At 45.0% G+C, this 27,217-nt stretch overlaps 2 protein-coding genes across 7 annotated transcripts; one reads left to right on the forward strand and one right to left on the reverse strand.

The window, feature by feature from the left end:
- Positions 1-126: 126 nt before the first annotated feature.
- Positions 127-3,985, reverse strand: idi1 (isopentenyl-diphosphate delta isomerase 1). Of its 4 annotated transcripts, XM_080515095.1 has the most exons (7): positions 3,872-3,984; positions 2,655-2,812; positions 1,761-1,933; positions 1,581-1,673; positions 1,365-1,495; positions 1,167-1,271; positions 127-815 (listed from the first exon to the last, which is right to left on the reverse strand). In XM_080515095.1, exons 2-7 carry the CDS (start codon positions 2,807-2,809, stop codon positions 603-605), a joined length of 870 nt encoding a protein of 289 aa, XP_080371221.1. In that variant the 5' UTR covers positions 2,810-2,812; positions 3,872-3,984; the 3' UTR covers positions 127-602. The 4 variants fall into 4 exon arrangements, with proteins under 4 accessions (XP_080371221.1, XP_080371219.1, XP_080371220.1 ...); XM_080515093.1 differs by having other exon boundaries at positions 1,581-1,933; XM_080515094.1 differs by having other exon boundaries at positions 1,581-1,933; positions 2,655-2,809; positions 3,872-3,961.
- Positions 3,764-27,044, forward strand: wdr37 (WD repeat domain 37). 3 transcript variants are annotated; one of them, XM_080515089.1, is made up of 14 exons: positions 3,764-3,809; positions 6,659-6,972; positions 10,249-10,345; positions 10,423-10,518; positions 13,025-13,089; positions 16,078-16,216; positions 16,798-16,869; positions 17,566-17,610; positions 17,708-17,784; positions 17,866-18,100; positions 18,635-18,776; positions 24,390-24,524; positions 25,398-25,512; positions 25,592-27,044. In XM_080515089.1, exons 2-14 carry the CDS (start codon positions 6,820-6,822, stop codon positions 25,721-25,723), a joined length of 1,503 nt encoding a protein of 500 aa, XP_080371215.1. In that variant the 5' UTR covers positions 3,764-3,809; positions 6,659-6,819; the 3' UTR covers positions 25,724-27,044. The 3 variants fall into 3 exon arrangements, with proteins under 3 accessions (XP_080371215.1, XP_080371216.1, XP_080371217.1); XM_080515090.1 differs by lacking the exon at positions 3,764-3,809 and adding an exon at positions 4,127-4,275; XM_080515091.1 differs by lacking the exons at positions 3,764-3,809; positions 6,659-6,972 and adding an exon at positions 8,959-9,065.
- Positions 27,045-27,217: the final 173 nt, after the last annotated feature.

A 27,217-nucleotide genomic window follows, 5' to 3' on the forward strand; every position in this document is an offset into this window, starting at 1 on the left:
GAGACTGATCTCACGGCAACGTCCTTTATTCCTCAAAGTTAAGTTTGAAAACCTCCCAATTGCCACAAGATGTTATTTTACCATTTGTTCCCGGGTGTGCAGAGATAAGATGAAGCCATCTGCTGCTAATGGTCACAATCAAACACTTTATTGTGAAAGAGGGTACAAAGACACAGCCTGCTCACCGATACCATTGTTACAACGCGTTGAGAGTTTTGTGACACGTAAGACAGATTCCACCTTAGCCTAATGACCCGTTATCAGGCACTTCAAGTCTCTGTATTAAAAAAAAAAAGAAGCTTTTCTCATTGTGGAGCCGTCGAGCGATAACGCTCATTTCCTACCTAATGCATTAACATGGTTCAGGCCTTCTTTTTAAGTCCCAGTGTGGCTTTATCGGCGCCGATTCTCAGTCAGCCTCGCCCCCGATCAGCTAATCTAGTGTGAAGATGAACGCAGCAAATCGTCTCATCTCCCTCATAGCGAGACTTAAAACCCTTGCAAGAAATATCTGCTTGTTAGGAACCACTGAGTCGTTCACTGAGGGGAGGGGAGGGAGCTGCTACAGCCGAAGGCTTTGAAATGACGGGAGGTCGTGGTGGCTACATGCGGTGGATGGCGTCGTGGTCGACGAAGCGCTGGAGGCTGTGCAGGTTGTCCCACCACTCGAAGAGGAAGGTCTCGGCGATGAGGCTGAACCAGGGCGTGAGCTCCAGCTCGTTGCGCTTGGCCTTCAGGACCATCTCCTTCAGCTCCTCCTTGCTCACGTAGCAGTGGCTCTTGATCTCGTTGGGATCCGGACTCAGCTCCACGTCCTGCCGAGAGGTCGGCGAGAGTTCACGGAGTTAAAGTTCTCTGTAGCACGCTTTAACTTCAAATTGATAGTTTCTCCTTATGAGGCGTGGATCGACAAACTGTTGCAGAATGACTGAATACAACTGTATCGAGATTCAGAAAACATGACTCACATAAACCCCTTTTATATGATTCATCACCGTTTTGCCACAAAATCTCATAATACATCTGCAATTTAGGTTTAAAAATTTGACTTTTATTTCACAATCATTATAAACCTGATGGAAGTTGTTTACTAAAACCATTTTAATTTCAAACGTGTCAAATGGAACTCCTCAGTAACCGGTGATGGAAGACGCCAACAGTTTTACCTTCTGCATGAAGAGGATGTAGTCGATCTCATGCTCTCCCCAAACCCCGTCTGACTGAGCCTTGTAGTGGATCCGTGTCAGATACGTCATTTCTTCCGGGGTCACCTGAGGGAGGAGATCAGCCTAAGGAGATCAGACGCAAGCGGACACTCCTACACACAGGAGTCGTCCTCCTCCTCCAAGTCTGGCACCGTATACCTGCTCCATGGGGATCCCCAGCTCGGCCTCGAGTCTCCGCTGAGCGGCTCGCCGCACTCCTATCGCGTCCTTCTCCTCCAGCTCGCTCTCCGTGTGCAACGGGTGGCTGCAGCATGTGTTCGTGAAACAACCTGCACAAGAGAAGAGAGGCGAGTGTCCCGACTGAATCTTGCAAGTCGTGTTTGACCGGAAAGGCCCAAGCGGTTCGCAGCTCACCCGGAAAAGTGATCTTGGCGTCTGATCTCTGTTGGAGGAGCAGCTTCTTGTCGCTGTTGAACAGGAAGACGCTGAACGCTCGGTGCAACAAACCTGAAGAGAGAGGAGGAGTGATCGGCCTTAAGGACGAACCACGGCCGCAAAAAAAACCCCCACAAGTTTTATGTGGTAGATGTGTACCTTTATCTATATTAGAGTTGAGGTGACAGTTTTTCTTGGTGTCCGCTCCGGTTTTTCGGTCGTTCTCGTCGATGAGGATGCACATCTCGGACAGCAGCTGCACCTGCTTGTCATCCAGGTGGTCGGTGGTGACCTCGGGCATTCTGGTCGCCGACTGCAGGAGTCTCGCGTCTCTGGAGCAGCAGGAAAACCCACAGTGGATGTTAGGACAGTGACTACCCTTTCAACTTTACTTGATGAGGCAATGTCGGAATAAGCTGGCAGGGTTTACAACTTTTTTTTGTGCCTGTGACGAGCGTTGTTGGATTCAAGACCGTGTCTCGGACCTCCTGCAGCCTTGCAGGAGGTAACTGAATAATAACTACAAAACATTTTGGCAGCAATAACCATGAATTGCAAATTTGGTGCATTAGCAAAGCGGAAGTTGTCATCAAAACACACCTCATACAAATTATAGCTTAACAGAAAACGTTGAATTATTGGATGTTTAGAACAATCCGAATCTCAATCATAATTAAATGTCATATGTGTAATACAATGGTTGCAAATTAATTTTGCACGGTGCTAAAAATAATATCAAAATTAAACTTAATTTTAAATCAGTTCGTCAAGTTCAATCTGTAGCATCCACGCTCACTTCCGGTATTACGTACACAAAAATATTAACTTTAATATAAAGTATAGGTGCAGCTGAGTTGAAGATAATCTATGAAGAGTTTCTTTAAATAATGTATAGTGAATTTAACATTTTTAGAGTAGCGGGGCTCTGTTTGGAGATCATCTGTCATTAGCAGCTTAACCTCGATTATCTGGCTTTAAACTGTAAAACCGAGACCGGAAGTAGCCCGCGCGGCTCCGTGTCACCTCTGTCTCACCTCCGTTCCTATCTCTCACCTAGTTACTGGTCTGTGCGGACAGGTAAACGCTCCCCCAGGTGTACTCCTCAGTAATGCTGCACCGCGGCTCCTGCTAACGGGTACGTTTGATTTCAGCACTGCTGCTCCCTCGTGAGATACCCTCCGCAGCACCGCCCACGCGGAACGCACCATCTCCTGACCAAAACAGAAAACCAATCACAGGGGCGGAGGACGCGGCTGGGGGTAAAACCCGGAGAGAGGATGCAAGGAATTTAGATCGGGTCAAAAAAACAGACCTGGAGCTGATGGAGGAAGGCGTAAAAAATAAGAGATAATAATTTATAGTGGCCAAATGTCCTTACCCTTTTTCCTGATACAGTCTCTTTTCACATCCACTCGTAGAGATTTTGGCCACTTTGCACAAAATACTACAGTTCTGTATTTGATTTCATCCCCAAGAAGCTGTCCAGTTTTGTCATGCTGGAAATACTTTCTATTATGACTTATTGATCACATGTTCCATCGTGATTGATTCTGGGATATCTTTGCACTTTATGTAGTTTACTACTAAGATAAGTGTACTCGTTTACACTTTAAATGTGTAAATATTGACTTTCAATATAGTTATTATTTCTATAGATTTTACAAGTACAAGTGTTTTGTGTACTAATCGTTACTGTTGATGTCAATCTGGCAACTAACCTGTTTTGCTGTTCCTTTCGTTGGTGTATGTGGGCTGCTGAAACCTAAGTTTCCCTCTGGATTAATAAAGCCTCTATTTATTGGACAGAACTGGCTGCTTTGCTCATACTCTGATACAAAATGCATTGTTGTGTTTGTTAAATTACACTGAAAACAAGGTTAAAAATAAATACAGAGGACCTGAATTGAACAGTAGACGCTCACACACATAAAGGAAATACCAGTAACGCAAGCAGATATGCAGATATGCAGATTGTTCTCCTTCCAGAAAACATACGTCGATTTTGTTAACTGATCCCGTGTGTATACAGACTTTCGATATTTCTGGTCCTGCAGACGTCGCAGCGTTTAGATGTTCTGTACGCATACAGCGTTTTGATGGATCCCATCCCGTAGACTCCAGCTCGGGTTTTCACACACACCCTGCCTGTCAACACGCCATCGGACCAGCGCAGCCTGCACCACCCAGCCGCCTGACAACTCCACACAAGTAAGCACAATCTCCCGCACACACACGCCGCCCGAACAGACACCGATAAAGCGCTGACTTACAGAATCCTCGTCGTGTTGCTGGTAGACAACCCGCGTCCTGCACTTTGCTCAGACTGTCGTTAACGGCATATCCCCGTTTTCCGACGTCCTGGCCTCCGTGCCCTGCCTGTGACGTCTTCCGGGACGTGGCCTCTCATTGGCTCGCAGAGTTCAAGCACGAGCCACGTGATACGGAAGTGACTAAATACGCGATGTGTCGAGGTTTTTTCATGTTTTGACGGATGACTGGAGTTTTCTTCCCCCTTCTTCTCCTGCTACGAGTGCCTGTTGAGAATTCCCAGTCCCGGGGTTCAAGCGGTAGAGTTTAACTCGAGCTGCTACGTGTTTTAGGAGCTGTGTGCAAGGCGCTATATGACAGCTAGCTGTTAGCCTGCACGTGATGCTGTTTCTGTCTCCTGCTGCAGGTATGAATTCCACCAGGCTGTAACAAGCATCTCTCTTCACATCTTCACCGTTACTACTCATTCTAGATGTTTGCTTGAATGGCGCAACCGCCTGCTTCCTCTTTATTTTAGTGTGTCAGACACAGGAACCATAATGACTGAACTGTAAGGCAAATTGATGTGTTTACAGTGATTTATGCATTGACCCAAGCAAATCAGGTGTCTGGCAAATCAGCAAAACAGCTCCATTCAGACACAAAGAAATCCCCAGTGCTTCACAGGGAAGTATAACAAAGTTACATTGGAATGAGGTGATTAACGGGCTTTAAAATGAGAATAAATAAAGTAGAACATTTAACAAAACAAGTCAGGTTACCGGTATATCCCAGCTTCCATCCCTATAGTGGATCGGTCACCTTTTGTTGGTCCATCAACAAGACCTTTGACCCCCATCAGTTCCTCAGAATGTTGTCACGTGGCTGCTCGTTCATCCTAGAAATGGCCCATGTGGAAAAAAATGAATTTCTGCAAGAAGATTAATGTTTTAAAATCTATTGTTCATCGGAGAATTTGAGCAAAAAATAGTTTGCCTGATCGTAGAAACTAAAAGCTGCTTCACCTTTGGGATCACTTGGTAAACATCTTCCTGAGGACCTCAGGGGTCTGGACATTTTATATTCTTATAAGCTAATCTGAGCTGAATTTAGAAAATGCTTTGTGGACGAAGGAGTAAGATTTTGACGTTATTCGTTTGACACAGGATTGCAGAGATTGAAGCTCAGTTATAATGTAAATGCATGAACAAGTTTCTCTGATTCTTGTTTGGTCAGGCTTTTCTGATGGAAGTGAGCTGATTTTGGTATTGTCTTAATGTGGATGTTGAGTTTCAGACCTGAGATCGCATCACAGATTTCTGGCTTAATTTGTTGTTCTGAGTGACAGCTGGTCTCTAAGAACCTCACATTTCATTGACTTCAATTGGCTGTGATCAGAATCTGTTTAAAAGTTTTGTATTCATTAAAAAGATTAAGCACGTGCCTTTTTAAAAAATTGGGTTAAAGATGCAGATCATTGCTATTTGAGACAAAAACAAAAGTCTGGCTATAAAGGTATCGTGAACCATTTGAAAATATGTTAATAAGTCGATAAAATAGCCACGAAATATAATTTAAGCAATTAAACCAAAACAGTCGCACTCATCCTTCAGGCGCAATTCATGTAGTTAATCACCTCAAAACAGTTTTAATTAAAAAATATGTTTGAAGTAAAAAAAAAAAAAAAATAAGATGTTCATCAAAGCACATTTAGCTTTTATTCTGACGGTCTAAGCAGCAGTAAATTTCTGGTACATTGGAATTACATTTTGGAACAAACCTACATTAACAAGCAGCCCAAGTCTGGATGCAGATGATGTGATTACAACCTGGTACAATAATGCTGAAATGTGAAATAAAATAAACTTATAACACCCTGCAGGACACGTATTTCTAGAGTCACAAGTGTGTCTGCTTATGTTTGGTAAAAGCTATGTTGAAATATGCAACCTACACATATAAACAAGGACCCTTTCCAGAAATAATGAACCAATAGGCCAGTGAACCTGGAGATTTATAAAAACAAGTACGTTTATCTTTTAATTTCTAAATCAAACTACCAAAGATTCTGCGCTTAAATCTTCTTAGCCCTTTTTTTCAGGCTTGTTAAATGAGATATATGACTTATTTATAGGTGTGGTACACTCTGATATAGATTCTTTTGTGCAAATATATTTTAATAAACTCAAAATTTCATTATTTATATAGATTATTAAAAAGGGGTTTATATTAGGATATGCATGTGTATTTGTATATAGGTGTATCAGTGTGTATCGGCTTGCACACATGTTTTTGACACGTCTGAAATGAATTGATAAAAAAAACAAAAAGACATTTATTAAAACAACACAACACATGACTGCACTTGATTAATGCCTTGCTCTGTCCATAAGCTGAAGAGAGGAGGAGCAGGAGAACTACTTCCAGCACACTGTGAAAAAGCTTCGGACGGAGAAAAAAAAAGTGAAAACGGCGGTTTTTCTTACAAAATATGCCGTCTGACTTGAACGTAACAGGACACCGTTCGGGGTATTTTCAAAGAAATGCACACAAGGTCCAGAAGCAATAAGTATAGTATATAAAAAATAGTGAAAATTGTTAGTTTGCAAAAAAAAAAATTACAAAAATCAACATGTGGATTTAGTGATTCTAATTTATGTATAAAGAGATTTTAATGATATTGCAAAACAGCGTCTCTATGACATGTAGGTAAATATTGTCTTTGCAGTTCCTCCTGAAGCTCCAAACCTGAATACTCCTTCTCCACCCCCCCCCCCCCCCCCCCCCCCCCCCTTCTCCCTCCCCTGCAGGCAGGTGGTGCTGACGCCCGACAGATCTGACCTCCCCTGCCGCCAGCCAACCGGCGAGCCCGGCCCCGTGTTTACCTGCGTGTCAGGTGGGGCACAAGCAGGGGGGGGGGGGTGGGAGGAGGAGGAAGGCTGGAGGCAGGGCCGCCCACCAGGTCGGAGGCATGCCTGTGGAGGGCGGGAGCAGCAGCGGCTCCGCTTCGGCCGCCCGCCACCCCAAGCAGAAGCGCAAGGCTCACAGCCTGTCCATCCGCCGCACCAACAGCACCGAGGAGCGGCCGCCCGGCGTCCAGCGAGGAGACATGCTGGAGGGACAGGTGAGCCCCCGTCGCACGCCGGCGAGCTAAAAAACGTTGAGGGTCGTCCCCCCCCCCTGAAAGTTTTTATCACTCGAGTCTCCGGTCGGCCCCACGGTCTGTTACAGTACCAGCCGGTCGAGCAGCATTTCTCCCGTTTCCCGCCGGCTGTCGCAGCATCTGCTGCCCCGTGTGTTTATGTGACGGACCTCCTGCCCCCCCCACATCAAAGAGCTCACCGTCATCCCGGCCGTTTAACCTTGACCTATACAAATTAAGAGGTTTCGCTTCCTGCCCACCAGATGTAGCACTGATAATGAACTTTAATGTAACGTTGGGCGATCTCTGCCTCATTTCACATTCCTGTTTCGCTTTTAACGTGACTTACGACTGGAGGTTTGATAATGTCGTTTGCTTTGGAGGCACATGATTCCTTCCATCTCAAATCAAATTCTTTCTTTTTCCTTTGAAGACTTTTAATTTTTTGGATTTGGAGGCTTGTTTACCGAGGGACGGGATCTAAAACCCGACATTAATCCACTTCTGCAGTGAAAAAGAATGAATGGCTTAACATGAAAGAACAAATTCTTATTAGGCTGTAACTCTTGCTTGTAACTGATTGCTATTAGAAAAATATTAACATAGTCGAATTAACTAAAGTTTCACTTGCTTTCTTTTTCTGCGTTTGATAGTTGCAGAGCTGTTGGCGTTAGAAGTTTATGTCATACGTACATCAGAAAACATGTTTATCTGCACAGTGACAGAGAATGATGTCGAAACACATAAAGAAGTTTTCCTGTACAAACAGGAAGTTAATAAAAGCAGCAGGAACAGTTTGAAATTGGCCCCATTTTGCTCTGTCTTTATATCTCAACTGTCATTTTTTTTGTAGTTACGAGTTTATAAACCATTTTCTTCCAAGAGCAGATGTTGATGCTAAATTCTGCATCACTCCTCCAAAAAACCCACCCCAGAAACGGTGAATTCATCTTCTTTAATGACGAGTAACTCCAGAGTGACGGAGTCGGGAGCCCCTGAACCCGTCTGAGCCGTCTCGTGTGGATATTAGGTACTGATTAGTACGTCTGGAAACAAATGAGCCCTAGTTTAAAAAAAAAAAACCATCCAGTTAGCGATTAACCTTCTCCAAACTATTTAAATTACAGCCACCATTGATTTATCTCTCCCACACAGAGAAGACTGAGGTCTTTGTCACCTGCAGCTGTGTGCTAGCGCCTAATAATAATAATAAAAGAAAGGAGTTTCTGTTTGATCAACAAGATCCTGGTCGTTGACTTCGGGGAGGGACGCTCACCGATAAGACTAACAATGGGTTTGAGGTTTGTTTTTTTTAAAAACATTGCACGCCATATCTTATTATATTTAATTTTCTTCCAGTCAGACCGGAGAGAGCCCAACGTCTTAACTGCATTCGTGCGCTCATAACCCGTCGATTGTGTCGCTGTTTCTCCGAGCAGCAGGTTGCCAGACCTGTGAGCTCTTCACTTTCTCCCCCCCCCCCCCACCGCTCTTCTCCCCCCCCCCCCCCCCTTCACCTCACACGGCAGCTCGGTTTGCTCGCGGCCTGTCGTCTCATCAACTTTTAATATGGGCCGCTTGTTCGCGTCTGATTAGTCTTTTCAACGCTCCCTTTTTGTCCGCCGCCGAACACACACACACACACACACACACACACACACACACACACACACACACACACACACACACACACACACACACACACACACACACACACACACACACACACACAATGCAGGCCTTCCTGGTCAGAGTACGCCGCAGGTTTAACGACTATAAGGCTAAGCCGCTTCGAATTCATAACGGCTGCTTGTTATATGCGGATTGGCCTTTTATCCCCCACCCCCACTACACCCCCCCACCCCCAACCCCCACTACACCCCCACCAAGTGCTCAGACATGTGGCGCTGACAACAGGCAGGGTTCGGAGCAGGAACAGTGACTCTCCAGTATTTGGTTTTGAGGTCTCGGGCCGACCCGTCGCACACTAGACGCCTCTGTCCACCCTTTTTATGGTTCGCTAGCAGACCGCCGCTCAGCTGATCGCTGTTTACGTGGAGGAGCTCGCCATGGAGGTGAGAGCCGAACCGGTCCGACTGGTTAAGGTGCCGTTAGTTTAACTTGTTTGGCTCTGCGTCGAAACGCAGCTGCTGTTTTATGAAATTTATTTTTTTTTTTTTACTCGGAACGTCAGCGGAGAGTTTTGTACTTTTAAGTGTGCACCTGATGGTTACAGTGAAACTCCACTGTGTGTGTGTGTGTGTGTGTGTGTGTGTGTGTGTGTGTGTGTGTGTGTGTGTGTGTGTGTGTGTGTGTGTGTGTGTGTGTGTGTGTGTGTGTGTGTGTGTGTGTGTGTGTGTGTGTGTGTGTGTGTGTGTGTGTGTGTGCGCGCGCTCATAATAAACCAAAGCACCTGCCAGTTTATTAGCGCTCACAGGAAATTAGTTAAATGACTCATGCTGAAGTTTTGTTTGGCCGGGGTTCGAACCAGCGACCTTCCAAAGGAACCACTGTTCTTTCTTGTTGGGTCGAAGGAAAAACTATTGGTTTCCAGTAAAAATTTAAAAAGTGATAATAAGACATATATTAAAGTGTAGTACTATTATTGTTATGAATCCTTGTTTCATCTGTAGATAGAAATTTAGTGTAAAGTGTATCTAAAAAAAGCAAAATGTTTGAAAATGTACACAAAATACACGTTTGAAGTCTCAAAAGTGAAAAATAAAATGTGAAATTTTGTTTGAAAATCCTCAGTATTTCAAGAATTACATTAAAATAAAAGTAATGCTTAAGAAAAATGTGCAAAATACCAATAAAAAAAAATTGATAGAAAATATTTCAAAGGTAAATCGGCACATGAAGGAAAAGCCATGTTTTTATTTATTTTTTCAATTTGCCTTCTATTAAAAAAAAGCTAAATTTGTGGTTTTCTCTTGCTTACCAACAACATAAATGTGTAACGTTATCACTTCCCACAATATAAAACCATGATTTTCCTGTTTTTAGAGTAAAATCTTGAACAAATAAAAAAAGAATAATTTGAATAAAGGAATAAACAAATATTTGACAAAAAGACTAAACATGCCATCAAAGACAAAAAAGAAAGAATTGTGTATGTTTGGTGTATTATTACCGACACTTCTCGTCAAACTGGTCGTTTCCTCGTGAGCCGACTTTTCCCTCAATCAAGAGTCATGTGGATATTTGGACATTTCATCATTACACGTTTCAGTTTGCGTCTCCGTCTCGTGTGTCCAGGACTCCAAGCTGCCCCTCGCCTTGAGGAGCAACCTCCTGGACCTGTTCGGCCAGATCGAGCGCGAGTTTGAAAACCTCTACATCGAAAACCTGGAGCGTGAGTAAACCGATAGAGGTCGGCGTGTTTTTCTCTCTTGTGTGTGTCGATCGCTGACGTCTGCGCCGGCGTTGCAGTACGAAGAGAAATCGACTCCCTGAACGAGCGTCTGACCGGAGATGGACAGACGGTGGAGGGAGGAGACCCCACCAAGGGAGCCCTGAAGACCAAAGGTCCGATACAAACGCTTGTTTTATTCCAAAACGTCTTTTTTTGCCTGTCTTGTGTCTGACAGAGGATAAAAAAATGGCAGAAAACAACATGACTATTCATCAAAATAGGAAAAGAGGGATTTTACTTGAGCTCTCACTGGAAAACGTACGCATTATAGAAAATATGGGTACCGCATTAAATATTTACACGTATGAATATGTAACGTTCTCCTTTTAGACTCGACGTTCCGATAATACAACATAGTGCCACCGTCTACCGAGGTTATTAGTTTAAGAGGATAATTAAAGTCGCTCCACCTGTTGAATATTTATCACTAGTTTCTACAGTTTAATGCAAATTTATTTGACCCTTTCACACTTTTAACAAGTCAAATGTAACTTTGTTCCTTTCTTAATGTGATCGCATATCAGGTTAACTTTGATCCCTCGTAACTGTTTTGGCCTTCAGAAAACTACTTTAGTAGAATAGGTGGATTCTAATGCCTTCAGAGAAGCGGCGACGTCGCTGGAATCAGTGGACTTTGAAGGACTTTTGCGCGAAATCGTTTTTTTCTACCGTGTTGCTAAAGACCGAACATGTCACACTCGGGCTGACTTGCTTTCTGAACACAGTCGGGTTTTTTTTCTTCTTCCTCATACCTGCATGACGGCCCGGTACAAGGGACACGACTTATCGTCCTATCATAGTGCAGACAAAACGACGGTTTACTTGATTTAACCCACTGGAGAATAAAACACCTTTTACAAAGGTCAGAGTTTCTACTTTTGTTTGGATTTTTCGGCAGTAATTCAGATCCTATTAACCCGATCTGAAGTTAGCTAAAGTGCTGATTGCAAGTACAGTGTAGGAGGTGGCTCATTTTGAAGGGGGGATTAAGTCTTTATTGATTCAATTCAGTTTCATTTATATGGTATTATATTGTGGTACTTTAACAGGGAAAAACTAAATGGTTTCACAAAAAGAATTTGACAGTTGAAAAGAATTTCTGCTGTTCCAGTAGGTGTTAAAGGATGGAGAGGACAGAGAGGAACAATATCTTAATTATCTCCAGTTTGATAGAGGGAATGAGCACAAACTGAATTAGAAAGCTAGAGGATGTTAGTCAGTGAAACGTCACTGTGTGGAGAGTGAAATAGTGTAGAAGCTCGGCGTAGGTCTCCCGGCAGCTTGACTAGAAAATGGCCTGTAAGCTTTGTTAAACAGGAAAGTCTCCAAGTATGTGTCAGCCGCCTTAACTGAAGCTGGGATCTGTTTCCACATGAGAGGAACTCTGCCTCACAATCTACTGGTAGAAAACATTAAAAAAAAACAATAAGCAGTAATATGGGACTTTAAGATATATCGGAGCCTGGTTGGTTGGTGCAGGAAGCCAGTAAAGACAAACGTGTTCTCCTTTTTAGTCCTCTTGCTTGCAGATCTTTGAATCCCTTGGGAGTTATTTTGAGTTTTCATGGACGTCACGTAGCTAATTGTTAACTCTCTCTAAACAAGTCTCGGAGCTGGAGCCGATGCACGTTGAGCAGCTGTTACTTTTACTGACATTTTTTCTTTTTTTTTCTTTTGCGCGGCAGTAAACTGAGGAAAACCACATGAGGCAGGGAGCGGTATACTCTTCTACCTCGAGGGTATCCGAGTCTTATCAGCGGCAGCTCTTATGTTGCTCCAGTGTAAAATTACAGGGGTTTTTTTGTGGCGGTACATGTCGCACAGGCTGTATGGATAGAGCAGAGATGGAACACTTGGATAACTCCGAAACAACTTCCTCCTCGTACGCAGATTGTGAACTGCTCCAATGATTTATAAAAAATATCTTTAAGCAGCTAGTTCTTTTGAAAAGACCAACCAGATCTATTTGATTTAAATCAGCATGCATGCATTGATCAAATAAACTCAATAATAGTCATTTGAAATAATTTTACATGATACGTGGTTCAAATGTGCTCAAAGTGATCATCATTTGTATTATTTTTGGAAATTGCCTTGCACAATCCATAATGTTCGACTTATTTAATTGGCAAGAATGAACCAGATGTAAAGTTTAAAAAGAAAAACAAAAGCCTGATCGGCTAAGGATGGATTTGTTTCCAGGGTAATTTGACCATCTGTATAAAAGAAAAAACTTCAGTCACCTTCTTTCACCTCAACTGAGTCCAGTTTTTGAAGCACCACTTAAAAAGTGACTCCATTTGTTCTTGACGCAGCGCCAAACTGTCGGACACATTTGTAGTTCTGGGGCTACATGCAGCCCAAGTTCATCACGAGGGGGGGGCCGGACTAATAAAATAGTGCCAGAACGACCTTTAAATTTAAACTTTTAACATATGTCTTTGTTCTCCTGCAGAGTATATGTGACGAGTAGCTCTTTTTTTAACTACTGAAAATCATGTAATGCTGCAGAATACAGTAGAATTGACACCCCGAGTCGACCGCTTATATGCGGAAAAAGTCAAAATAGTGCAGACAGAATAGAAACTATTATTAAATCTTTGTGTTTCCGCCCCACAGCGAGCCACAGCACCAGTCAGCTGTCCCAGAAACTGAAGACCACCTACAAGGCTTCGACCAGCAAGGTACCGGACACAGTCGACGTCAGAGATGTCGGACCGTCACACTGCGTTCTGTGCATTTTTTTTCGAAACATTATGCCTTTCACATAATTGAAATGGTTAAATTACAGGGGTTGAATGAAACTGTGATCGTCTCCCTTGACCTCTTTAATGTCTTGCCGATGCAGTGCTTGTACACTCTGCAGGGCAAAATAGGCGGATCTTGCCACTTCAGTGCGGCCGCGTGGGAGTTGTGGGGCGGAGATTCATGGGTAACTTCCTGAATGCTCTGTTTGTCACTAAGCATCATGGGAACCGGCCGCGGGCTGAGTCTCTTCTTAACGACGGTCCGACCTTGACTCCCTGTCTCCTCTGAGTGAAGGGCTGCTTTTGTTCAATCTTGGAAACACGTCGTCCCGTTACTATATTTGATGCATTCGACCTCAAACTGACAGAGTAGAAACTCACTTGAATGTCTTTTTTTTTTTTGACAAAAGAGTGTCAGCTGTCAGAAAATCAGGAGGGGGAAAAAAAAAAAAAAGAGTGACGTGGAAGTCAAATGGATTTTTTTTCCCTATGTTGATTGATTCGTATGGACTCACACCCGCAAACAAACTAATGCACGTCTCATGTTTTTAACGCTAAGTACTGTATGTCTCTCGTTCCACTAGTTGCTCAAGTTAAATCCAGGTTAAACAGTCGTCCTTCGTCCGGAATAAATCAGATCCGCACTCAGGTTGAATGTCTTAACTGTTTTAGCTATTATAACTTGTAGTCCAACCCCCCCCCTCATTTTAGTCCCTCGATTGTCCACTCAAGTCAAACATACAGCTTGAGACATAAAATGAACCCATGAGTGTTTAATCCGGCTCCAATGGAGGTGAAGAAATGCTGCCGTTCAACTGATTGCAATTCCAGATTTGTCCACTAGGGGGTTGGACGCAGAATCGAATATTAATAGAATAATAATGAATAGAACATAAACAGTAGATGGCCGTGATGCAGCTATAAAACTAGCATTATTATCGGCTTATCACGCTCATAAAGCTTTATCGCTCCCATTCTTACAAAAAAAGAGTAAGAAAGACTTTACATGCTGGCAAAGTTAGTCTTTAAATTAAAAATATTCATTTGTTAATAGATTTCTTAAAAATTCTGTCAAACTTGCACATTTTTAGGGGAAAAAATGGTTATTTATTGATTATTTTGCTACTGTTTTACTGTTTGAGCCCTTTTGACAATTAATAAACTAAAACGAGAGGATAAAAGAAACGTTTTAGCGACTACAAACTTAAAAAGGACAGACTGAACTCTACAGTAACCATATTAACTCGCACCAATCCCGAGAGTTAAATCACAGCTTTTAAACATCGACTCACACTTCACGCCTCGTCGAGCGAGACGTCCTCCCGAGGCGAAGCGAAGCGGCGCGACTGCAGCCAAAGTCCGAGCTTGAAAGTTAGAGCAGAGGACACCTGGGATCAAGGGAGGACTTCTTAGATTAACCTCCTGTCAGAACTCGCTGCTCGACTCCGTAATGTACAGCTAACCTCTCAGCTGGCCCCCCCCAAAAAAAAACGTGACCAAAAACTAATTTTGTCAAGACTCTGGGGGGGCCTGGAACTAACGACCTGCACTAACTGTAGCCTCGGTGTAACGACAACGTCGACCTTGACTGGAATGAGCCTTTTCACTTATTTATTTATTTACTTACTTATTTATTTATATCCTTATCGCTCTGTGCTCATTGTGTTCTAATGACAGGAAGCGAATGTGACAGTATCGTGTCGTAATGTGACTATAAACACTCCGGGGGCAGAATGAACGTGTGCATTAACACAATCTGACACATGTGAGCCAGATGCTCGGCTGCTGCTGCGCCTAATGACTCACCAGTGATCGAAGCTTATTGCCGTGGTCAGCCGTCCGCTCGCGGCAAGCATGCGCGGGGCCGCGACCGCTCCCGGAGCCAAATCCAGTCCGACCGGCAAGATCTATTTCGAGGACGATCCTCACACTCATACTGGATTTGACACATGAGCAGAATTGATATTAATACCCCTGCCACATGCGGTTTGATGCCGTCTGAAGTCGCGGATATGTTGATATGTTAACTCGGGTGTTTCCGGGCCTGTGTCGCAATCACTTGTTCAAATCCCTCTCTTTGGGTTGCCTGGCTTTAAAAAAAATGTATTTAGAGTCACTAGATTTCGAAAGCTTAAAGTAGCTTCACCTCCCAGGAAGACAATTGTCTGTGGAGCTGATTTTACACCATTTACACCCTTAATCACAACCTTCAGCCTGGAGTTTGACACACATCCATCCCTTTAGATGTTTCTATGGTCACAATTGCCAAGACGTTTCCACAAGTCCACTAAATACAAGACCATTGAAACGCATTACAGGCACCACTTAAAGCTATTTTTCGCTCAATACATCTCATTAATGAATAAAAACAAGACTTTTCCTTCCCTATGGGAACTTCTTATCTCGGGGAAACTGGAAAACTGAAACTGCTCTCGTCTTGCGAGACAGGCCCGAAACTAAAACCTGAACTTCGACCTGTTGTTAAAGAAACACAACGTCCTGTTTAATATCTCCCCTGAAGCTGAGAGGCTCTTCAGTCTGCAGTGCGGTTACCATAACCGGCTTTTAAATGTGGCAGCGGGGTCATAAATATTTAGGACATTTGACGCCGTTTCCAGTGTTTTAGCTCGGCATTGTTAGCCGACGCAGTGGAGAAAAGATCAAACAATCAGACTTTCATCTTTAATTTGAAGTTAAATTTAGTCCCTTGTGTAAGTCACAGACGTCATGTTTGATCTGCGGGGACTCCTCAAGGCATATTTGCCTCCAAATGTCTCTCCAGTGTAGCAAATATTCATGATCCCGGCTTTGTATTTGCGTCAAACTCGGATTGTGAAACAAAATCTTTAGTGAAACTGCAAGTCTTGAGTGCGGTTCTGGTAAACATATCCGATACGCCGATGACAACCGCTCTGTACTCCTCAGATCGTGTCCAGTTTCAAAGCCACCACCGGCTCCCGGGCTCTGTGCCAGCTCCTCAAGGAGTACATGGGCCACCGGGACGGCATCTGGGACCTGAGCGTCACCCGGACTCAGCCGGTGGTCCTGGGCACCGCCTCCGCAGGTACGTCCGCCTTCCTTTGTGCACAAGTTATATCCTTTTTAAATCAAAGCTGAAAACCCATTTTTTGTTAGGTTGGCTTTTAACTCTGTCTAGGGCAGTGTACTTATCCTGTATGCTCTGTTTTTATGAATCTCTGGAAGGCTTCCAACAACCTGCAGCACCGTCGCACCTCCCACAGTCAGCACCTTATTGTTTTTATGTATTATTCTTGTATTTATTTCTTAATGTATTGTTTTTATAGCTTTGTTGCAAAGCCCTTTGGGTACCACTGGGTTATTGTGAAGGGCTATACAAATACAATTTTATTGATTGATTGAAGTTAATCCCCGTGGCTCATACACACGGTAGGATATGACACTTTTAGATAAGAGTGATTCGTAATTAGCACTCTTTTATCTCATCGCGAAAAAAAAGGGTGACGGCTGGGTTAAGGTGATTCGTGGCTTCCGTTTTACAGGAGCGTAGCACCGTGTCCGTTCTCATTCTGCACGTTTCTCACCAAATCGATCAACATCACGTATGACCACGACACCAGCTTCTAACCACAACGGGATTTTTTTTTCTCTTCCTTTCCTTCGCAGACCACTCGGCGCTGCTGTGGAGTATAGAGACGGGGAAATGTCTGCTGAGGTACGCAGGACATGCGGGATCAGGTAAAGTCTTTTGTTTTAAATGTGTCCGATGAAGTGCAAGCAACCAGAATTTCCTACTTGATTATAATATTCTGGTTAAAACATTCAATTTGAGTTTGTTTCCAAACAAGATTTTTTTTCTTCTTTGTTTTAACCTTGTTGCTGAATTTGAATGATTATAGAGAGTAGAAGGAAGTAAAAGCTTATAATTGCGCATGAATATTCAATTTTGTTCCTTTTTTTTTTTTTTACCGGGAGTGTCCAATAATGTGCTCCAAAACTAAATCAACACAAAATTGTGTGAAAGCGGCTTCCTAGAAAATCTCTAACTATCAGATTTAACTCAAGCAGATAAAGCATAGAGCCACTGTGTAAACGTAACTTATAGTCCACACCTTTAATGATCCCCACCGATATTTGGAAAACTTTTTTTTTTTAACATGTAAACACGTGATTATTCTGCAAAATAACATCCACAATAGCCTGAAAGCGTCACAAAGCATCTTGAATGACTGCTGGGATTGTTGCTTGCTGGGAACACACATAAACACAACTTACTGCATCGTGTTTGAGTCAGGGAGTTGATTTTAAGAACATATATATTAAACATAATATTTCTTTCAGGCGATCTAATGAAAATCATTCCCTTCTGATTATCAGTGATCAACAGCAGGTTCGTCGAGTAACTTTGTGTCGTCATTGTTTTGCTCCCTGCAGTCAACTCCATCAAGTTTCACCCCACAGAGCAGATGGCCCTCACAGGTACGTGTCTGATGTGTGCTTTAATGCCCGGCGTGGAACGGAAGCGTCCGTCTCCGCTGCTTCCGTTGACTCTTCGTTTGTTCACGTGCCTCCACAGCCTCCGGGGACCAGACGGCTCACATCTGGCGCTACATGGTGCAGCTGCCCGCCCCCCAGCCGCCGCCAGACGTCAGCGTGAGTATCCGCGGACCGGTGAAGATAATCATCACGATCGAGATATTCTCGATTACGACCGGTGACGTCCTCCTTCGCCAGGCCCCGTGCGACGACGACCAGGACTCGTCGGACAGGGAGGAGGGCGAGGTGGACGGCGAGGGCCCGTGCGAGGTCCCCACCGTGCGCGTGGCCACCGCCACCCTGAAGAGCCACCAGGGGGTCGTGATCGCAGGCGACTGGCTGGTGGGAGGCCGACAGGTGGTGACCGCCTCCTGGGATCGGGCCGCCAACCTGTACGAGGTGGAGACGTCTGAGCTGGTGCACACACTCACAGGTATGACACTCAAATACACTGAATGCCATCAGGAATTGTCTTTAAATTCAAACATTAGTTTTCCTATTGTTGTAGCATTGAGTATACTTGATGAAAATGTTGATGTTTTTCCCCGAACTAAACAATCACGACTGAAAATGACTACAATCTCAACATGAAGCCAGTTTTAAAGGTGCAAAATCCATTGAAATTTCCACAAAACATCTCCTCTGGCTGTTGCGTCATTCATGCAACTTTCATTGCATCACTGAGAACTCAGCTCGAGTCTCAGTGTTTTGTTGTGTCTCTACTCTCATGAAATTTGTCCGCACAAAAATAAAATGCCAAGACGGCTGGGAAATACACTTGTTTCTTTTTATAGTGGCGACCAGACTTCTATAGTACATCTTTACAAGCACAGAGAAACTTCACCGGCATGTCACACATTTGTGAAATAATCTTGACTGATTAAAAAGAAAAAAAAAACAAAGAGAGAGCAACAATATTGAAACACTGCCAGATATTAAAAGTTCCCGCCATTGTTCCCGTGTGCAGGCCACGACCAGGAGCTGACCCACTGCTGCACCCACCCCACCCAGCGGCTGGTGGTCACCTCCTCCAGGGACACCACCTTCCGGCTGTGGGACTTCAGGGACCCGTCCATCCACTCCGTCAACGTCTTCCAGGGACACACTGAGTGAGTGCGTGGCGTGGGTCTGTGTTTAGCCCACCGGGTGGTGCTGGAGCGTTTCCCCCCACTCTTGAGTTCCCTTCAGCAACCGACCCCCCCCTCCCCCACCCCCCACCCCACCCTTCAAGTTTTACATTAATCTACAGACCCTTTTCCTCGAAGCCAAATCCACAACTTGCTTCTCGTTCACAACCGAGCACTTCCACACTTTGCTTCTCTTTCTCCCCTCGCTCTTCTGTTCATTCATCTGTCCATTCCTGCGTTAATCCCTCCCCCACCCCCCCCCACCCCCACTCTCTGTGTAATTTGGCACTTTCCTCGCTGTTAACACTCAATTGCAGCCGCTCATTTCAGACCGACGCCTGTCAGGCTCGTCGGTGCCTTTCAGCGGCGGCGCTCTTCGAGAGGCGTGAGCCGCGTGGCTTTTGTGTGCACATCCACACGCGGCTGCTGCTCCCTGGCAGCCTTTGATTGCGAGTGCGGGGATTACGTGGAGCTCATTATGGACGACCCCAACACGTATAATTCCCGCAGATCCCACTCTAATTCTCTCCCATAGACAATTGCTGTAATGAGATTAAGCCCCAGTGTTTCACAGTCAACAACAGGCCCTCCTCCTTTTCTTTGCTTCCCCCCCCTCCCGCCTCCTTTTATTCCTGTTTTCCTCCCAATTGGCTACTTCCAAAGCCACAAACCTACAGATAAATGTAATGGTTCCCCATGTGTCTGCTGTCTGCAGAGGAGCCTGTTTAGATAAGGACTGAAAAACAAATCCCCGAGTAAGAGTTAATGAGTAAAAAAAACCTCATTGACTCACTACCTACTGACTTTATTCCCTTTTATTGGCAGGAGTTTGGAAATCACAGAAGTTGTGAAAACAGTGCCCAACATATACAGTATATGTGCAATCACAACTATTCAGTCTCTTCAAACATCCAACTGAACCATATTTTATGCTTACTTGCGTTGAACTCAACGTAAAAACAATTTACGGGCCAGTTGGAGCCTTTTTAATTGACTTGTTCACCTCAAATTCTCTTCCCAACACGTGTCACATCGGATTAATTAGTTAGTTTTGTCTTTTGTTCATTTAATCAATTAGAATGAAATCCTGATGAAAAGAAAAACAAAATCTCTCGACCCTCAAAGTACTTTGCAGCTGCACTTCCTAAACCTTTCCGCTGATTTTACCAAAGCGAAAATAGAAGTGTGTCCCTGGCATGACCACTAGATGGCGATGTGAACTTTTCTCAGCCTTTTTTTTTTGCCATACAACCGAAAGCTAAATCCAAAGAATCAACTTGAACTAAAAACATTTTATTTAACACAATATTCCTACATTGAAAATTGTTTTCCAGCCCTCTTCAAAGCATAAATAGAAAAAAAACAACTTTAATTATGACTATATGTCGTCTAGTTTCAAGGTTAGCTTACCCCCCGTCTCATTCTATCAACGCTGTTCCTAAATTCACTACATAAGAAGAATAGATTCTTTTATGCAAGTCAAAAAAGGCGCCGTTGTTTCTGTGAAGGGTTTATGAGTGATCAAATCAATGTTTTGTTGTGAATACGAGGAGACTCGGGGAATACCGTTGTCGCCGTGTGTGTTTAGCATCATAAAAAAAAGTCGCGCCGCCGCCGCTTCCTCCTCGCAGCTCGCGGTCCTGCGTCCTCCAGCAATAGCAGGTTGTCACCGCCGCGCCGTCTCTCTTACTAATTCTTCCGCCAGCATAACGACGCGGCATAAACGCCGTAATCTGCCCCGTCCCTCCAGCGGAAGGCGGCGGGTTTCGGTGCGCGGCGTGAACGGTCTAATGGGCCGGAGGAGGGTTGGAAGACGTCCTCCCGGTCCCGCCGTCTTCGCCGCCAATTACAGCTAACGCTCCCTGACAAGCGAGGCCTCCGGCGGCGGGAAAAAGTGCGGCATCCGTGCTCCGTCCCGCCGACGTAACCGCGACTCAGTAGGGGAGCTCGCAAAAAAAAAAAAAAAAAAAACGGCGAGTGACAAGCGGACCCGCCGCGCCGAATGAAGTCGCTCCTCCGCAGACGACGCGGATTTGACAAGCCGTCCCCGGGGAGAGACGGCGGCGGCACTTACCAGCCTCTCAGTGACTGTCAGTCCCGACGCGCCGCCGAAACAACAAAGTGCCTTAAAGCCCTCTGAGCAGTGTCTACCTGAGGAGTTTCATTTACATTCCGGCTCGCACGCTCGTCACTTTAGGAAAAAAGAGGGCGTTTTGAAGACTCTGCGATTTTCCGGCATTAGTGGCACTTGTTAGGATCAAAGTGTGAGTGCCAGAACAAATCCTCCGCTTTGCTTTGCATAAGTCTGTGGGGGGAGTTGGCAGGATGCTGTCAGTTTGGCACTTATGGGTTAGTGGAACATCAAGTGGGTTTTTTTTAAGTTTAACGTTCCGGCGTACGTTACAGTCGCGTCTCAAATGGACCTGACGAGTAAAACAATTAGCAAAATATCCTTGAAACCCAAAACGACTTCAAGGGGACCCATAACAATTAATAACATCACGATTTTGTACATTCTGAATATAATATAGCTGCTGATGTAATAAGTTTCCAATATTGTAATAGAATAGAGAAAGATTTTGTATTTCAATGACTGAAAAACGACTTTCACCTCTAAGAAATTCTGCCTTTTCATGTGTCATTGCATTATTGGTTGCAGTTATTACGTTTTAAATGGATTGTAATGCTACTTCAGACATGTAGTAACTCGCCCAAGCTTTTCCAAAAAGTTGTGCACGGCCAGAACTGTTTACCGCAGCTGTGGTGTGCATGTGCAGCGTCAGCGTTTCAGAAAAGTTGTGTTTTCCACAGAGACAAAGCATTTTTCAATTGTTTCCGAAAAGTTGTGTTTTCAGTGGCTCCCAGCAGCGTTGTCATGTGAACGGACCCCCGAAAACTTGCTGTTAGCCGAATTCTTCTTTTGAATGTCCCTCCTCGTTCCTCTCGTCGCCACTCCGTGGTCTTTTTTTCAGGTTTATTGTTCGGCCTCATTCAGATTCGCTCGACTCCTCCTCATCCCTCTCTTCCTCCCCTCCTCCTCTCCTCTCGCCTCCTCCTCCTCCTCCTCTCCCAGGGAGTCGTGACCTTGGCTGTCAGAGACACCGCGGAGCATTAAGCACCGCTCAACACTTCCCTCCTTCCTCGCACCCATTCCAAAACCCTTTAACCTTAATCAACCTTTTAATCAATTACCTTGTCTGATTACGCTGCTCACACCCCCCTCCAGCACCACCCCCTGCCCCCCCCCCCCCCCCAACCCCTCGCTGTCTCTCTCTGCTGCTCTTGTATTCCCGGGTGGGATGTACCCCGCAATGTCAGAAGGTGCCTGTAACGATACAGCAGTTTCCTCGAGCACCCGGCCTCTCTAATAGGACAAAGTTTAGTCCGCTAATGAGCCCTTAATGCCATGTCAATTTGAATTAGCAGGGAAGCCAGTTTCAGCTGGAAAGACTCGAAATCAGTGATGTGTGTGTGTGTGTGGACGCTACACAAGGTTAACCTTAATCAAGAATCAGGAATCCTCTCCAATCCTTCCTCCTCGGATGAGCAGGCACAAAGAGGACGGAGCACCTGACATATAGTAATAGAAATATTAAAAGGCTATTAAGTGAACGGTCGGCTCTGACCTTAGAGCAGAGCATGTGGCGGGTCACGGCTGGCCCCACGAAGCTGGCGTGGTGGGGGGGGGCAGAGCTGTGGTGCCCGACGCCATGCCAGTTTTACCCCTACATTGACGGTCTTACCCAATTTAAGGGTCAAACATGGATACACACTCCCAGTCACTTCACGGAAAAGTTCTGTAGCAACCAGTCATGTAATATTGGCCAATTTTGACAATAACGTGACAGAAATGTCATCAATTTGGCACGTACTCGTTTTTTTTCCAACCATGATTGAGAGTGTTGGAGAGTACGTATCAGTAAATAGACTTAACTGTCCAAGAAACACTTGTAAAAACTCAGTTGTTGTGATAATGGATCAATGATATTATTACGCTCTCGGCACGTTATTGCATCATTGGATTTATTACCATTAAAATGGCTGAAATGATGATCAAATATCATTACAACATTGGCTTTATTGTAATTATTACATTATTGGTTGTTACAGTAAGTTTATTCATTATAACTATTGAAGAAAACTGCAAAAAAATGAAAGAAGGAACGAAATGTACTTAAATATTGATAAAATATTGATGCAAAAGCTGTTTGAATGATGTAATGAGTTCAGTATTGGCAAAATATTATTATATTAGATTTAGCATGTTATAACACTTCTGGCAATCAGCAGGCTTTATTACGTTTAAAATTGAAAGGTCACTCTTACGGGCAGAGTTTCACGGAAGCCGACCGGAAACCACGGTGAACCGAGGAAGACGAGCGTAAAATGTGGAGCGCGAGGGCAGAAGCCGTTTGTCTCCGCGGCTCCCGACACGTTCGGCGTGTGAACACTGCGGGAGTCGTCTGTCGAGCCGTCTCATTGGTCTGACGGCTCCGCCGGCGCGACAGCAGCTCGGCGCCGGCGAGATCCCGTCAACGTCTCCCCTCCTCCACGACGGGAGGTGATAGCCCGTTATGTTTTTTTTAGATGCCGTCGTAAGCCATGCGAGTGGCGGCGGCGTTATCTTTGGTGATACATCCTCTCCCGCGTTCTCGCCGTGACACGTTTGATTCCCGCCGCCTCTTCCAGGTGCGTCATTAATTGCGGTGTGTGGAGGTGCGAACAGAATTAAGTTTGAACTTTCTTCTTTCTCCACGAACTACGAGACTCCGAGGGCTTTGGGGCCAATCCCAATTCTATTCCTACCCCTATGCCTACCCCTTAGCCCTACGCCTACCCCTTAGCCCTCCTCCTACCCCTTAGCCCTCCGCCTCCAAAACGAGGGCAAAGGCAGTTTCAGCCCTTATATTTGGGACCCCCTCCCCCTCTCGCTCCGTCTCACAGTTTTGACGTCATAATACGGCGCCGTTATATCAGCAGAGCTGAACCACGAATGTTTGTTGATTTTCCAGCAGGAGCGTCGTCACGCCGTCCCAAATTCAACGTGTTGCAGCAGCTTGGCTGCTTTGTTTCGTTTCCCACCTTTCCCCCATCAAGGCGAAGAAATAGACGGAGACGTGGATTACTTCAGTTTTTGCGCCGTATTTGGACTTCAGAAATATTTCCTCATTCACCATGGGAAAGCGGAGGAGCTTCCTTGTTTGCTCGGGGGTCCCTGTTTTCAAAACACCCATATTAGAAGACTTTGGAACTATACGGTGTAATAATAAAATGTTATAAACACGGAAGCTACATACAGCAGACGGCAGCACTACTGCCGTTCTTACTAGTATAAAACACAACAGGTTTATATCACTTTAGAAGCGTATATATGTGAAATACGAGTCCTTCGGCGCCATGTCCCCCTACCCCTCTGTTTAAAGTGTGCATCTGGAAACGCTTCGTTTCGAGGGGTGAATAGCCCTTCCCCTCACCCCTCCGCCTCAAAGGGGTAAGATGAAGGGCTAAGGGGGAGAATTGGGACGCAGCCTTGGTATCTGAAGCGTCCGACCGTGGTAAAAGGCTGAAATCATCGTGTGTGTGTTTCCTCTGCAGCACGGTGACGTCCGCCGTGTTCACGGTGGGAGACAACGTGGTCTCGGGGAGCGACGATCGCACCGTCAAGGTGTGGGACCTGAAGAACATGAGGTCGCCCATCACCACCATCCGCACCGACTCGGCCGTCAACAGGTAGGCGTGAAGGCGCCGAACGCTACCGAAACACTGCTGGTCGTTCCCGCACTTCTTCTACATGTTGGCGAGAAAAGTGTCTGAAAACGTCTGAAATGTAGTTTTTCTGCACCATCTGATCAGCAGCAAAGTCAAAATAACACATTTGAGCCGTTTGTTGGAAGTTTCTGTGACCAAATACCTGCTTCAGTGATTTGGATAATTTCGTTTGATATTTTTGCGAAGTTTCCGTCTCATATTCAATAACCTGCCACAGCTTCGCTTCTTCTCGTCTGACGTCACTTACTGGGTTTTTTTTATGCAAGTAATCAACCGAAATTAAAAAACATCCCCTCCAAAGTTTTAAATTGCTTTAAAATGTTAGTATTTTCTTGTATGAAATTTAAAAAAAAAAGACGCCTAAAATAATAGCTTTCATCATTGCAAAAAGTGGAAATAACTCTAAATAGGGTGGTTAATTTTACATATAAAAACAAAAAAAAAAAGCAACGTGTGTCTTGTAAATGTACGTTTTATATTTGAGAAGTGAAATATTTTTCAAGGTAATAACATTTCAAGGTAATATTTCTGGAGGTTTTACCACTGCAACACTATAAAGTGGCTCATTCAAGAAATGATCAGTCTACACAAACCACTGTTTAACAAAGTAAATAGTTCATTTCCATCATTTAATGTAATGCAGACTGAATGAACACGAGAGAAATCAGTTTATCTGCATCTAAAACGACATCAGCTCTCCTCAGGAAGTTGTTTAAACCTCATTTCAGAGACGTCTCCTGATTTATTGACGACCACTACACTTACACTTTCCAGTCGACAGACAAACGTTTAATCCCCCCCCCCCCCCCCCCCCCCCTCCCCCGACCTTCCCAGAATAAGCGTCTCCGCCAACCAGAGGATCATCGCGCTGCCGCACGACAACCGGCAGGTCCGCCTCTTCGACATGAGCGGCGTGCGGCTGGCCCGGCTTCCCCGCAGCAACCGCATGGTGAGAGAACAAGGAGGGGAAAGATGGCCGCCCTCCCGCCACTGGGAAGGCGCGACTGACCCGTGTGTCGCTGTTGCAGGGTCACCGGCGGATGGTGTGCTGCACCGCCTGGAACGAGGAGAACCAGTCGTGCAACCTGTTCACCTGCGGCTTCGACCGGCAGGCCATCGGCTGGAACATCAACATCCCGGCGCTGCTGCAGGAGAAGTGAGGATCCCGGCGCCCCCCCCCTCCCCCGCTGTACAGACACGCCCTGGCCCATTTCAATCCACCCCGACGGAGCCTGAAGGTGTGGACCCCCCCACGCCCCGCCCCGCCACCCCCCCCCCTCCGACCTTATCTAGCATGGATTGTGAGTTGTGACGTGGTCCGGCCTCCTCTCTGTTTTAGACGTATTATATCTCAACCTGAATCCGCCGTCGCTGCTGAACGTCACTGTTGCATGTAGATAAACTCCGTTTGGTTTCCTGTGAAGTTGTGAGAGAAGAAGCCAGGACAGATTCTATATATATATATATATATATATATATATAAGATGTTGAGGCCTGATGATTGGATCTGAAGAGGAAGATGGTGTGATTCTGTGAATATATATATATATATTTTTGTTTCTTCTTCTTTTTTTTTTCTTCATATCATGTTCAAGCCTGCCATGATAAATTGTCTTAAAGGGGGGGGATAGGAGGCGTGCGCCCCCTGCTGGTCTCATTGATATTCACTTTTTTTTTTGGTTGTTGTCCCGTTGCTCTGCCTTCTTCCATGTTTACAGTGGATTTTCTTTTTAAAACATTAAAAAAACAACAAAGTGGCTTTACTCTGCCTTGCTGTGAGGAGGGAGGCAATAAGAGGAAACGAGTGCGTCGCCGCCTTTGGACCTTATTTCTCTCCGTGTTGCTCCTCCTTCGCCGTCGATGTTGTAAACCCCCCCCCCCCCCCCCACCTTTCCCCGTCGCTCGTCACCCCAAAGAACAGAAGCAATAAGCAGCTTGCTGGACGTTTCCGGTGCTCGGCGGCGGCGGCGGCTGTAACTTGACTGAATCAGAAGAAAACTCGTTCGTCCCACTTGTGCAATATCCTCCGCCTCAAGTCGTGCTGTCGTCTCTCATCAACGTTTAACTTATTCGCTGTAAATCTCCTCGTTTATGTGTGTGTGTGTGTGTGACTGGTGTTTGCGTAGCTCCGTGTACAGTTCATACCCAGGATGTGTTCAGAGGGAGTTGATGCCTTACCCGCCTTGCCTCCAGCGCCGGTGCATGAGCCTCATCCATCCCAGCGTCCGTTCACTTTTCACAAATGCTTGTCAAATCGTGTTCCTCGGCACAGAGGAGATTTTTTTTTTTTTTTTTTTGCAGCCTCAGCAGATCATCCTGCCGATCCGATTGAGGATTGGTAAATGAACTCCCCCGTCGCCCCAAAAAGAGAATTGAGCTCCGCTTCACCATCTCGAGTCAAACTTCATCACACGTGGTCTACTCTGTGTACTTTATTGTGACGGGTACATCCTCTCTGACACTTTCCAATAAAAAAAAAAAGACCTGTGATTTCCTTTTCCCAGTCTCACTTTTTTTTTTTTCTTCTTCCCCCGGTCTTATTAAACACAATTTCCTCAATTGTATTCAGTAGAACTCTTGTGGAAACTCGCGCTTTATTCATGAGGAAGGTGGAGACGACGGTGTGGAGTGTTAATGAGAGGAACCATAATCCT

This window comes from Blennius ocellaris, assembly GCF_963422515.1.
Source record: "Blennius ocellaris genome assembly, chromosome: 19".
Lineage (NCBI taxonomy): Eukaryota > Metazoa > Chordata > Actinopteri > Blenniiformes > Blenniidae > Blennius > Blennius ocellaris.

Excerpts from the sequence above, each read along its gene's own strand:
- wdr37 (XM_080515089.1), top strand. The coding sequence starts at position 6,820 with ATGCCTGTGGAGGGCGGGAGCAGCAGCGGCTCCGCTTCGGCCGCCCGC. Across the intron at positions 18,101-18,634 it reads GCTGGTGCACACACTCACAG|GCCACGACCAGGAGCTGACC; the intron begins GTATGACACTCA and ends TCCCGTGTGCAG. Across the intron at positions 25,513-25,591 it reads TTCCCCGCAGCAACCGCATG|GGTCACCGGCGGATGGTGTG; the intron begins GTGAGAGAACAA and ends TCGCTGTTGCAG.
- idi1 (XM_080515093.1), bottom strand. The coding sequence starts at position 2,809 with ATGGTGCGTTCCGCGTGGGCGGTGCTGCGGAGGGTATCTCACGAGGGA. Across the intron at positions 1,934-2,654 it reads CCGCACAGACCAGTAACTAG|AGACGCGAGACTCCTGCAGT; the intron begins GTGAGAGATAGG and ends CTGCTGCTCCAG. Across the intron at positions 1,496-1,580 it reads CGCCAAGATCACTTTTCCGG|GTTGTTTCACGAACACATGC; the intron begins GTGAGCTGCGAA and ends TCTCTTGTGCAG.